This window comes from Barbus barbus (genome assembly GCF_936440315.1).
Source record: "Barbus barbus genome assembly, chromosome: 21".
Taxonomy (NCBI): Eukaryota; Metazoa; Chordata; class Actinopteri; order Cypriniformes; family Cyprinidae; genus Barbus; species Barbus barbus.
The window spans coordinates 14918868-14932866 of record NC_136749.1 but is presented as its reverse complement, the minus strand read 5'-3'; the positions used below and the strand labels follow the sequence as shown (position 1 = coordinate 14932866).

Sequence of the window (13999 nt, the reverse complement as noted above, 5' to 3'; positions counted from 1 at the left end):
CTGAACTGGTAGGGTGTTTTGGGTCATTGTCCTGATGCAATATGAAGCATCAGAATTCAGCATCAGAAGCATTCCAAATTCATTCTGCTACTGTCATCATACATTAAGTCATCAGTAAATTTGATGTCTGTTCCAGAGGCAGCCATGCATGCCCATGCCATGACACCACCTCCACTGTGCTTTACAAATGAGGCTATATGCTTGGGATCATTTGCAGTTCCCTTTTGTCTCCACATTTTTGCTTTCCCATCACTTAGATAAAGGTTCTTCTTTGTCTCATCGGTCCATAAACACAGTTCAAAAACTCTTCTGGCTCACCTTTGTGCTTTTTTGCAAACTCTAATCTTGGCTTTCTATTTTTGGTGCTGGTCAGAGGTTTGCATCTTGCTGTGTAGCATCTGTAATTCTGTGTCAAAGTCTCCTGAGGACAGTAGATTGTCAGAGCATCACCCCAGCTTTCTGGAAGTTGTTGGTAATTTTACAGACTCGTCTTTTAGGGTTCATTTTCACAGCTTTTATGATTTGTCTGTCATCATCTACTGTTGTTTTCTCAGCCGATCAGGTCGTTGTTGGTTGCTGGTGGTTTCCAAACTCTTGATTTCTCCATGCCTTTTGTTTTTGCTAGAGCTCTAATTGACTTCCTCTTTTCTTTTAGCATTTCTTTGCTAAAAGAAAAGCTTGCTTTTCTTTCAAAGTCAGCTCCCTCATCTTCATCCTGGTTTGTGTGTGTCATCATCGAATGCAAGATTCAGAATGCAGAAGTAATGGATATAACTGATACAACACATTCCCTGCCTTTAATATCTGAATAATTAATGCAACAGGACACAGCTGATCACTTAGAAAGACCTGTGAGGCAACTATTCCAATACTTATGCTCACATCAGATAAGGGGATGAAACTCTAAAAGTGCTGAACTTCTTAGATGGTAAAACATCAATGTGTTGAATCAACCAATAATAAAATGTGACATTCTGTAGTTTTTTTGCCGTCAACCATCCAGCTGTTGTAAAACAGCATCACCCTACTCCAACAGCAGGAAGTAAAGCTTGCTCTCTGTGGAGACTTACGCTTCATTTGTTTTGCCCCAGGGGAGCGGGTGGCTGGGTGTGAGTTTTTCAAGGAGATGGGTATCGTCTCTCCACCAGTCAGCATCAGTAACATCACCGTATGACTGAGTCCTGCCCCCACATCACAACCACTCTTGTCTGCGTGTCAGTCACTTCTGGCCTTTCAACCAGTGGTTCTGCAGTTGCTGTGTGTCAAACTCAGTGCTCAGCGTTCCAGAAATAAACATCGCTTCCAGGGAGATGATGGGGTCTCCCAAGCTCTCCCCGTCTCCTAATTCGCTCTCTCTCTGCGTCTCATGGCACTCACAATGTTTATGGCTCTCTCTGTCTTCCATTACACATACACTTACACCCTTTGGCCAAAATGTCTATTTCTGCATTTTCTCTTGGGGGATCCCTATAGATGACCTCGGCTTTACATCCCTGAAGACACTAGTGGGAGGAGGAGGATGGAGAGAAGGATGTGGAAACATTACAAGAAAGGGGAAGAGAATAGAGAATGGATTAATAGAGAAAAAGAGAGGAAAGAGAGCAGGGAGGTGGAATTAATGTGCAGGAAAGCAAAAGCTTGGTCACTGGTGACTCACTGGTTGACTGTTACGTAGGTATTCATGTCCTATTCACACCATAGTGTACAGCTATGCTCTTTACGAGCAGTGAGTCACACAGAGCTGAGGATATCTCAAGCTTCTTGGCATATGATGTCTTCCATATTCTGACTTACTACAAAGTGTGGGGAAAACGTTGTAAATGGAGAGATGACAGGGAGCAAATGTGAAAAAATATCTTTAAAAAGAAAGAGTAAAAATAATATATTTGTTATCAACATCAGGGCAAAAAGCATCCTCAGACATGTTCGACCTTACCATGTAATGTATTTGCATATTTATGTAATGTATTAATTCTAGGTATATTTAAAGGAGCTGTATGTAGAATTCAGATGCCTTTGTTATTCGCAACAATAACAAAGGCATCTGTTATTCGGCCATTAAGTGAACTGGTGCCAGCAACTTATTGCTCATGCTCGCCCTCGCCCACACATAACGTATAGTACAAGAGACTGAACACGGTACTGTACCTCGAAATACTCACAGTGAAGTTCTTTTTTATTCTTTGCTTAGAAGTAAAAAGAAGTTGGAAATATCTTTGTAGCGAAATACATATTAATGTATGTCCAAGCTGCTGAGAGTGATGTTAATATGAATATGTAAATATATTCCTTTCCTTTCAATAACAAAATAAACACACCACAAAAATGACAACGGTGAGAAAGCAGCTGTTAAGAAAGCATCTGATCATAGCAATGCGCATATGTCTGCACCAGCTCTGCAGTTCAGCAGCATCAAGTCAACAGATGAAGAAATTAAAATTATGCTGGCATGATAGTTTGATTATAAAATAGCCTATATATGAATTATATAGATCTGGCTATGTGACTATAGTTTGAATTACTCCATTTTCATTGTATTACACATTGACATTAGAGTGCAGATACACACAGTAGATGCATAATAATAGGTATGTGATATATTTTGATAATATATTATATTTAATAATATATTTAATAAAATTCACATAGATAGATAGATAGATAGATAGATAGATAGATAGATAGATAGATAGATAGATAGATAGATATTTTGAGAGAGATAATCAAAAAAAAAAATTCTTCTCTATTGAACATACATTTTTGCCTGCTTAACATTTTCTATTTTCACCATCATTCATCACCTCTAAATACAGTATTTCCTGCTGATATTTTTGTTGTTCTCTTAAACTTCCGCACTCTCCTCCATGTCTTCCCTTACAGCCTTGCACTCTTTCCCTTCGTCGTTCTCTGTCTTTCCTTCTGATGTCATAATCTTTGTGCTCTCTCTCTCTCTCTCTCTCTCTCTCTCTCTCTCTCTTTTGTATACTAATTTTTACCTCCCTCTCTCTATCTCTACAGAGCTGAGCTGACAGGGAGACTTCAGTGCTCCAAGTGCTCGGAGTCTCTTGCTGAATTATTTACAGACTGGGACCCCCCCGAGTGCTTATGCCACCCCTCCCTTCCTTTACCCCTCCCTCTCTCCTTCCCTCTCTGTCTCTTACCATTTGCTGCTGGCAGATTTCTCTAACTTACGTGATTTTGACACACTGACTGACTTCAGCTGTTGTGAAGAACACTATTTAGCCACGGATTTGACTGAATAGGTTTTTCCTGTCAGCTCTAAATGCAATGTGAAGGAATAACTAGGGAATTCTGTGGTCTCAGTAGGCTATTAGGAAATACGAGAAACATACATTTTCTTTGGGAAATGACTCTGAAGTGGGTGAGAATGAGTATATTCACACAAACACACAGACAATATATATTGTGCATACTGATCAGATGAGTATGTCCATACATTTACAATTGTTCACATGACAGGTGTTTTTCTTAGAGCTGACTTGCTGTACATACAATGCATTGAAGGTTTATATTTTTGTATGGGTGATCCCTGGAAAATGGCATTGCTAGTGCTCTGTCAGCTGAGCTCTTAAGACATATCCCATTTTCTATTTTACTTATGCATTAGTCCTATTATTTAATTGATTTAATATTATTATTTATTATTTATGTGTGTTTTTCTTTTTCTTCAATTTGAGATGCCCTGGCAATGTTTAATATATGTTAGTGAAACACATAAACCTCTGATGATGTAAACCGCTGATGATTCTTAGTGCATGATATCATAAGATCCTTGCACCGATACTGTTCAAATTTTGAGGTTAGTAAGATTTTCAAAAAATGTTTTTGAAATTATCTTATGCTCACAAAGGTTGCATTTATTTAATCAAAAACAGTAAAACCGTAATATTGTGAAATAATTCCAGTTAAAATAACAATTCTCTATTTTAATATTATAAAATGTAATTTATTCCTGTGATGCAATGCTGAGACAGCCATTACTCCAGTCTTCAGTGTCACATGATCCTTCAGAAATCATTCTAATATGCTGATTTGGTGCTCAAGAAACATTTCTGATTGTTGTCACAGTTGCAAACCATGATACATTTTCATCACATCAGGATTGTTTGATGAGCCGAAAGTCACATTTTTGTAACAAAACAAACAAACAAAAAAAGTCACAGTTGATCCATTTTATGTGTCTACCCGGAATAAAAGATGTACCGATGCCAAACATTTGAATGGTGGAATAAAATATAGTGAGTAATATATATAAAGCACAGTGACAGCTTTTGTACCATGGTTATAGCTTAAGCACAATATCTGTTGTGGTTCTGATATGTTACTTTTCTCTTTTTCTCTTTAGGAACATTTATGTGTGAATGTGAAAGAGACTGAGAGATTTAACAAATTTAGCACTCTCTGCTTTATTTCAGGCTTTGCACAGTCTTACATTGTACAAAGGCAAAATCTTCAGTGAACATGCGTTTTTCCCATCACATTTCTCTCATATAGATTAAACAACAATCAAATTTAGCATCCTTTAAGATTAAGATGGAACCTGTTACCTTTAAACAAAAAGACATACAGACGTAACTTCCCATCACAAAGACAGTGATGCCACATTCGGTACGCCATAAATCCAAGTATGACTACACGCTCAGTAAATCTGTTCGACATCCCACTATTCCCAAACCTAAACCGATCAATAGAAAGTTATCACGTACAGACAAGAACATTAGCCAATCAACGGCAATGACTCGTTTATCTGATGAACGAGCCAGCTTCAATTTGCTGTATTGATCCGAACTAATGATCTAACCTCAGCTATCCAAGAACTGCCAATGTATGGTGAAGTGTTTTTTTTTTTCTCAGAGGATAAAATAATATGAGATTGAGCTATAATTCTAAACTAAATCTATACTACGGATCCTAAAAAATATCAACTTTGCAGATTCTAGCCAGTTAAATGCATTGTTGAAGGGAGTAAAATTTGTGTCTCTTCAGAGAAAATAACACAGTGAAGGAGTGATACTGTTCCAGTTTACCGCTGCTACCAGCAGAGGGAGTTTAGAAGAGAGTCACTCCTTCAGGCACAAAATTAGATCAGTAACATGATTGGGAATGAATTTATGAGGCTGCAGTCCCAGCGCACTCGAGCAAGGGATGAGGAAATAACAAAACAAAAGTATGCAACAGATACGCATTACGTAAACTGTTGCATTTAAACTACAGTTTCTGTGAAATACATTTCCTCCTTTGGCCTTTCTAGTGTCGTATGTGAGTAAAACCCTGTTTTCGAAGGGGCAAAAACACAAGTTCTACTTGTTCAATTACTCCTTTCCATGCGCTCATCTACATACTTACAATAAGACAAAGAGTTTTAAGCTGTGCTTTGCTGGCATGTGATTGGCAGGCACCACGGTATTGTACATTCACATTTTTACACCAGAAAATGCTGTGAATATGTATAAGTTCAGCATGTGTTTGTGTGTTTAGTGTGTGCGTGGCACGGGGTGCTGCAGGGTCATGTGTTCTGCCCCGGTGAAAGGTAGGCGCTGGGTACAGTAGTGGTGCACCACTTCTGGGATGCTTGGGAACACGCAGCTGCTCTTTTCCAGTGTGTAGCCGCACTCTTTAGTCTGTGCTACGATGATGTGCACACATCCTTGACTCGTCCTGTCGAGAGAGGGGAATATGGATCTTATATCATCTATGTCAGCTTTTCAGGACTGCTAACTCATTTCTTGTTCTCTTGATTTCAGAGATACACAAGCGTGCACTTACTTGAGGGCAATGGAGTATTTGCTGGTAGCTGATTCGCTGTCTCGCACCAGGAAGCTGGCCTCCCTACAGAGCTGCAGCTGAGCCTCCGCCTCCTGACGACTAACACTGCCATGATACCAGCTGAGGAGAGAGACAGAGAGGGGAGAAAAGGGGAGGAGATTCTTAGTCAGTAGGAATTTTTTTTTTCAAAATATCTATATTTTATATATATGTTTTTATATTTTATAAATATCTAGGTTTTTCAAAATATCTATGTTCCACAGAAGAAAGAAAGTCATGTGTTTGAAATGACAGGAGGATTCGAAAATTATGACAAAATGTTCACGTTTGAGTATGCGGCTGTGCTTGTAAATATAGTGAAGTTACATGCACAGGCATGTATTAGCCATAACAATAGCCATAATAATAATAAATACCAATTTATAATAAACTTAATAGTAAAATTTGCACCCTTCATGTTCAAGTTTGGAATAATTGAAAAATGTAGACTCTTTTGATCACCAAGGTTGCATTTATTTTATTGGAAATACAGTAAAAAAAAAAAAAAAAAGTAATATTGTTAAGTTTTTTCCTGTAATGAAAAAAAGGAAGTATTTTTTCCTGTAATGGACTGCAGTCTTCAGTGTCACATGTTTCCTCAGAAATATTTCAAAAACATAATTAATTATTTCAAACGTTGTATAAAATAATATAAAACTTTGTGTTCAAAAACATAAATATGACTAATTACAAAATGTATATACATTTTAAAAACAATAAGGGTGCAAATTTTCATTAGAACATGATGTTATTGTGAAGATTGTGACAAAATGATGACATTCTTCCTGATATAGTTCCTGACAAGTAAACTAAGGTTAAGTTGGCCTCTATTGTAAGTGCTAATATACACAGTAGCTAGGTGATCCTGTTTTTCATGTCATAGCTGTTCATATACTGTATATTTTAGCACACATATTCTCATTACAAATTTATTTTCATCATTTCATTCTTTGAGTTTCAGGTAATCCAGATAAAATCACCACATTTTCAAGACACAAACACACACCTCTGTTTCTCCAAGGGCAGGGTGGGATCAACTATTGGTGTCTCACTGTCTGGGGTGGTACTGGGAGATGAAGGGGAAGTCGGGGACGGGGGATTCGGTCGAAGCGTTTTAGGGGTCCAGCTCTTATGTCTCAGTGTCTGCTGTTTTACAGTAAGAGAACCTGATTCTTCCTTCGACATGCGGTCTATTCCATCAAACTGAGCTGTATATAGAAAGAAACATCAACCACCACAGGCTTTATTATGGCATCTGAAAATAATGACCCCCACCCTCCTATCCCAAATGTTTCGAACAACTGCTACATCATAAGTACCTCAATAACATGAACTGACTTCTAGATGACTGTTTAATAGTTTTCCTCATTATACTGTGTCTATGTAGCGGTAAAGTTAAATAAAGAAGATGCTTCTAATATGAATGTGAGGGCTGTTACCTGACAGCGCTCTAACAATCTGCTCCTTCTTCCACTCCCAGGGCAGCTCATATTCTGCCGGTGGTCTGGGGTCAGACTCAGGTCGGGTCAAGGGGATTCCCTCCAAAATCTCCTCATATGGGACATCATAGATCTGAGGGGGTCCAGAGCCTTCACTTTCTCCTCCATTCAACACCACACATACTTTCAGCAAGTCCTTCGAGCCTCGTCGTCGAATCTCTGTGTAAAGGCAAAAATTTACAAGCGGGATCAGAACTCTTTCCAGGCGATTTCACAGGATAAGAACGTTATTAGAAAGTTATTTGCGAAACATTGCCCAAGTAAACTAGTTATTCTTCGGCATTAATTACAGTGTGGTCACATTAGCAAAATCAGTTTTCAATAGTGTAGAGATCACATTGAACAGATTTCTGTTGGTCAATACAAATTTGAATGACCAGCTGTGAAATCTGTGTGGGGAAATCTTTCAGCCTTATGTGAAATTCCAGATCACATGGATTCCTATTGACTAGATGTTGTGAAAAATTTACAGAACAACAGTAAATGTGACTGCACCTTTAGACTCACATTTATCAAGCTTCCACATATTCTCATACTTAACCGTAATAATATAATATATTCTGTTATGGACCTTGCATTTGAGCAGCCAACCACTGCCCACTTTTTTAAATTTATCATTAAATCAGGACTGAATTAATCGCTCTGTTTCACTGAAAGTGGAACAGTATGGCCTTACTTGTCCACTACCTAATATGTATATCCAGATGCTTCATTTACAAGTAAATAGCCCATGTGCTAAAGATGCAGAATAAGCTAATTAATTAACATTGATGAGTTATCTCTCTCTCTCTCTCTCTCTCTCTCTCTCTCTCTCACACCTTTTTTTTAAATCAAATGTGTTAAATATTGAAATAATTGTTAAAAAAATATATCAAATGCAATTAGTAGTAATTGCAATATATGCCACTGAAAGGTTGTTAAAACTAATGGCCCTTCATACACCTAGTGATTTTTCCCCTACATATATTTGACACAAATCAATGTTGAAAGAGCAGCTTGGTAGAAGTTTATTCTATGAAGCAACTTTTTTGTTGCTCACCTTACAAGTGAGTGAAACCACAGGAAATTATGATTAAGTCAAAGATGAATTTGTAGTATACCAGCAAATACCAAGATTAATCATAAGTCTGTAATCATAAGCAACAGGCAGCAGAATAAAAAACAGGACTCGCTATTTGAAAGATAATTTTCAACAACAACAACAAAAAAGAGGAAATCAAGGCTATTATGAGGCACTTACAGTACTTAGGTCTGATTTTTGTTAGGATATAGCAGCAATGTGAAGCTAAACATTTTAACATTTAAACATTTACATCAACTTTTCAGTTAAAACGTAAGATCATGAATTTCTGTAATCCTTTGCCTTTGTGTGTTGGCTAACTATTTGGATCTAAGTTTAGATTTAGACTGTTTAGACTGAATATTCAAATGTTTTTAACATTTAAATAATTTAGATACACATTAAAATATGACAAAGGGAAAAACTAAACCTTAATACATGACACAAAACATATAGAAACCTATCAAACTTTTTCTGTGAAGAAAAGAAAAAATATAGCATTTTATATCATTCTCAACCATAATTGTATAACAGCGCTCAAACTCCATGTACTCATGCACCTATTAATTCCTCAAGATTTAAAGTTCAACATCAACAAAACATTGCCTGGAGCTCCATCGTTCTCCCTTCACTCACTGTTTCTTTGCTGTCACTTTGTGTCTGGCCTATTGTGTGAGAAAACAATGGTCATACCAGGGGAAAGTCAGACCGAGCTTGTGATTGGCTGGCTTAGCCGGCCAACTTCCTGAGTACTGGGAAGTGATTGGGGGGAGTGAGGAGTGTAGGGGGGTCTTTCTCACATAGCCAGGCATACTGGGGGGACGGCAGGGGTCAACTTCCTGTCCATAGAATGGGGCAGAGGAAACACAGACAGGAAACAGGAAGCAGAAAGAGGAAACTGCACCCATTGTCCCAGCACAACACTGTCACCATGGAAACCACCAAAGAGGGGAGAGAGAGGGAGCTGTGATTTTACAAACCCTTCAAACCCCTGAAAATCTACTTGTTACACCTACGAATACTGTGTATAAGAAATGTTTTAGATGAATAAATGATTATAAGAAAGAGAAGTAAAGAAGAGGTGATGTACCTGTAATAATGAGCTGGGCATCATAAGGTTCCATGTAACCATCATTCTCTCCTTCTCTTTCAGCCTCTCTCTGTTCCCTCGTTTTCTCAGCATCAAATGGGTCAGCATAATCCTCCAGGATGATCTATTATGAGCCAGAAGAAAAGAAGAATAGAACAAGATGTCTATGATTTGTGTTCATGTCTACAAAAGAAGATACACCCTCAAAAGTAAAGAAATATTCAGAGTTTAGATTAAGTTCAGCTCAGTCAAATTTGTGGCATAATGTTGATTACAACAAAATTTATATTTTGACTCATGCCTCATTTCTTAAAAAAAAAAGCTTAGTAAACAATGTTCCACACTAAAATAATATTAACATGCTTGAGACTGTACTACTAAAGCAGTGTATTTTAATGTTATGGATCAGCCCCATTTCATTGTAAATGCCTCACGGTAACACTGATTTTTTATTATTCTTTTTAAGAAAAGAAGGAAGAAGTTGAAATTAATTTGTGCTAATCATTTTTTTCTGTTTCTAACCTTTCTGTCAGTGTTGCCAAGTCCGTGGTTTTCCTGCACAATTGGGCAGCTTTTATACAGTTGCCACGGTTTGTTTGTTTGTTTTTTGGCTTTTTCGGTTGAAGCGAATCCCCTCAGAAAGCAATTGTAATAGTCAATTTCTCCCAATTGGTCTACTTTTGAGTACCAATTGAGCTGGTTTTGTTACGCAGACCTAGCAACCCTGCTTCCTTTACATATCAGTGTAACATTTTAAATTGCATATCAAAATATATCAAAGTTATTGATTGAGCTTAACTTTACATGAACTTAAAATATTCTGTAAATAATATGATACAAATGTTCACTAGTGGGGGTACTTCAGAAATAGTGCAAACCCAGCTAAAAAAGGGCATTTAGTCAAAACCTGGAGTTAAATTACCTCTTATTGGGTGGAATTCTTTGTTCCATCTCATAGATGAAGAATCAGTGCTTCTTTAGCTAAAGAGCTTATGCTTGTTCTCCAGCCCATCTTTCCCCTTTCTTTCTCTGATTCTCCCTCTGGACGTAATTTTTTTTGTGTGGGTGACCTCATGAGATTCTGATTTCTGTGCTATTATGTTCAAAGTGTAGCTGGAGGGGATGTCCGTAAATGGGAGAGGATACAGTCTATGTATCAAGTGACATAATTCTTCAAACACTGCCTTCACCAGGGACTGGAAGAATGGGATGGAGCCATTGTGTTATGCATGCATTGTATTCTTTGCGTATTTGTGAGCAAGGGTGTGTGTGTATGCGAGCACAAAAGTGTGTTTCCCACAAAGACAGAGTGAAGAGTGTCTGCATGACTAGGAAAAGAGACAGGAAAAGAGGCAAGGAAAGGGCTCTCATTGTGTTTGTTGCTTTTCAGCTCCACTGTGTCTGCTTATAATACAGCAGTTCAATGAAAAGAGCATATAGGGAGAAAAAGAGAGATGCAGGGAGGGAGGAAACAAAGATACAAAAGAGAGAAGAGGGGGCTGAGGGAGGGAAGAAGAAGATATTGCTTAAACAAAGAACTGGAAGAGAGATATTGATCTCAATTTTCAAAACAAAGACGTTTGTTTGGTTCTCACAGTCAACAGGGTGACTGGGAAAATTGGAGTATATCATGTACTAAAAAGAACATCCTCTCTGAGGCCTACTTTATCACTCAGATCAGAGCTATTCTTCCTTTTTCCCTGCTAAAAACCCATCCAAACCAGCCTAAGATGCTGGTCCCAGTTGGTTTGAGCTGGTCTTATTTCAGTTCATCAGCAAGTAGACCAAAGTAGTGAAAGTGCATAATACCCCCAAACTAGCAAAAGAACAGTGATGCCATACAACAACATTTGGTTCCCCAAATAACTTTTCATTGAGCAGTTCTTAAAAGAGCCATTTTTCTCCATAAGTGTGAAGAACATTTTAAAAAAGTCTAAGCTCTTTACCACTATGAAGAACATTTTGTGAAATTGAAAGGTTCCATGGATGTTCAAGGTTCTTTTTGGAACCATAAATGCCAATAAAGAACTTGCATTTTTAAGAGTGTAGGAGGTTTGCTTTTGTGTCCACTGATGACTTTAAACATTTTCTTGAAAAAAAAGTACATGATATGCTTAGTAATTCATTGCTTGTTTAGTGGTGTCGCCTCATTCTCAAACTTACCGTTTCTGTTCTGATTGGTGACTTGGCCCTCTCGCTGTCTGGAGATGATCCCCCTGCACTGGATTTTGGATCATTAACCTTGATCATTCTGCTCATGTACGCGTCAGCAAGACTGGTGGTCCGCAAGGTGCGATGGTCTTCAAACCCCTCCATTTTGGTGTTCTTCTTACTTTTCCCAGGGATCAGAATTTCCCATATCTTCCCGTCTTTTATCGAGCCGGTGCTGGAGTGGTTCCGGCCCAGCTCGATGGCCGAATTTTTACGATTTCTCCCGTGGAGAAGCGAACCCACACCACCACCACCATTGCCACCGTTTTCCGCTCCAGAATTTTTACGCAGACTCCCCTTCGAACCAGTACCGACTGTCAGAACCGGTTTGGGACGGGACTGAGTTCCCGATTCCGAAGCAGAACGGATCCGGTCGGATCCAGTCTTCAAACTAGTTGGGAAATCTTTAAACCACTTCGCCATGGTGAATACGCACAGGTGTCCGCGCTACTCTCCATACACACGCACAACTCCTTTAGGAATAATCGGCTTTGAAAATATCACTCACTGTGGCCCCTATAATTGATTTGTGCCTAATCAACAACACTTTAACGCGCAGTTCAGGGGACGCAAAGTTGTTTTAATATTTTTAAAAACAAAATTTTTAACTTTAGGCTAATTTAAAAAACAAAAACTGTCAAATTGATTTAGGGAAGGGTTCCGAATTTTAAAATTCCTTTATGTAGGCTAATCTTTTTTACAGAATTTATCCCATTCGTATTTCTTTTCAGGAAACTTCTTACACTCACAACTATACTACGATTCTGCACATTGGAATATAATGTCTTGTTTTAGTTCGCTTCCAATTATTCCCGCAAGATAAAGAGGAGTCTCTGAAGGGCATAAACACGGAAAAATTTAAAGTTTTTCTTAGCTCTCGCTGAAGATCCCATTCCCGGTATATCCACTCCAAGCGACAGTCTAAATGAAGTGAAGGGGATGTACATGTACGTGCGTTTGTGCCGCAGCTGTGGGTGGGGGTGGTTTCTGTGACTCTGCAGGCAGCTACTGTTACCCTCAATGGGAACTTTTAATTTGCTGTAGATGCAAACCTATTTAATACAGTAACTACATTTTCAGTTTTTATCAAATGTTTCCATTTACTTAACACACTCTTTACTCCAGTAAAGGTCAATTTTCTGGTAAAAGTAAATAAATTAATAAACTATTTTACATTTCCATCGTTGTACTCCAGGGGGTATGCTAATCCAGTAAAGGTAAACTTTTGGTTAAGCAAGTAAATAAATAAATATACAACTATAATAAACAACTATTTGACACCTCCACTTTGTTGGCCACCAAATAAAGATCATTGAACAGATGTTGCTCAATAGCGGGGCATGTGGTCACATGGAGTAAGTTATCATATTGAAATCTGTAAATAATAGGCTAATAGACTTTTTAGCTTCATTTAAACAGTAAATGTGAAATATGTAAAAATTATGAAAAAGCAACAAAAATAAGTAAAATGTAACACATTTAAATATGATCTTGTTCTTAATTAATTATTAATTTAGAAAATATATAAACATCTAAATGCTGAAAAATATGGCCTATTGCGCAAGACACTACCACAGAGGGGCAGCAGTTTACACCGGGTAACTGGCCCAAGTTAGGCCCTACTTGTAAGGGCAGACACATGGGCAATTTGAAGTAATTTATATTGCCTCCATCTAGTGGCTGATTAAAAAAAATCAGTGTAAACATTTATTATTTAATTATGCTTTAATTTAATTAATGAGACACAATACACTTGCCTGCTTGAAAACGAGATATTTTTGCATTACAAAGTTTTAAATTTGATCTAATTTGTCCGGACTCTTACTTGACCTACCTACTGTATATGATTATACACACATTTATATATTTACATTGTTCTGAAAAGATAAATGCACTCAAAATACTGGAGGTTGAATACTTGATAGGCTACTCTGCTGGCGGTAATTACTACAGTGAAGAGAGTAACACTATTTCCAAGTGTTTATGAACACTGTCAGTCATCTCAATTCATCGTGGAACGTCTTTTAAAATTTCTTGAAAAGCATCTGAACCAGTTTTTCCAGTTAGCCTATTGAAAACGATCAAAGGAAAACGAAATCCAGATGCCAATGAATTACAAGACAGTAGGTTTACACACGGGCCATTTGCACTCATCGGCGGGCCAACTAACTAGTATAACCAGTTGCACTCAGATTCTGCACTGTTTTTGATTGTAGGCTACATTGCAGTGCTTGATTGTACTTTGTACGATGCGCATTTCTCCATTCTCATTTTAATGCATTTTATTTACAAAACCAGATATTCTTATGATAC

At 37.8% G+C, this 13999-nt stretch overlaps 1 protein-coding gene across 1 annotated transcript; it reads right to left on the bottom strand.

Annotated features, from left to right (window-relative positions):
• Nucleotides 1-4405: 4405 nt before the first annotated feature.
• LOC306886992 (SH2 domain-containing adapter protein E-like) lies at nucleotides 4406-12618 on the bottom strand. Its single transcript, XM_079444435.1, has 6 exons — nucleotides 11639-12618; nucleotides 9476-9599; nucleotides 7266-7484; nucleotides 6833-7034; nucleotides 5788-5907; nucleotides 4406-5679 (listed from the first exon to the last, which is right to left on the bottom strand). Exons 1-6 carry the CDS (start codon nucleotides 12107-12109, stop codon nucleotides 5496-5498), a joined length of 1320 nt encoding a protein of 439 aa, XP_079300561.1. The 5' UTR covers nucleotides 12110-12618; the 3' UTR covers nucleotides 4406-5495.
• Between the last annotated feature and the right edge of the window lie 1381 nt (nucleotides 12619-13999).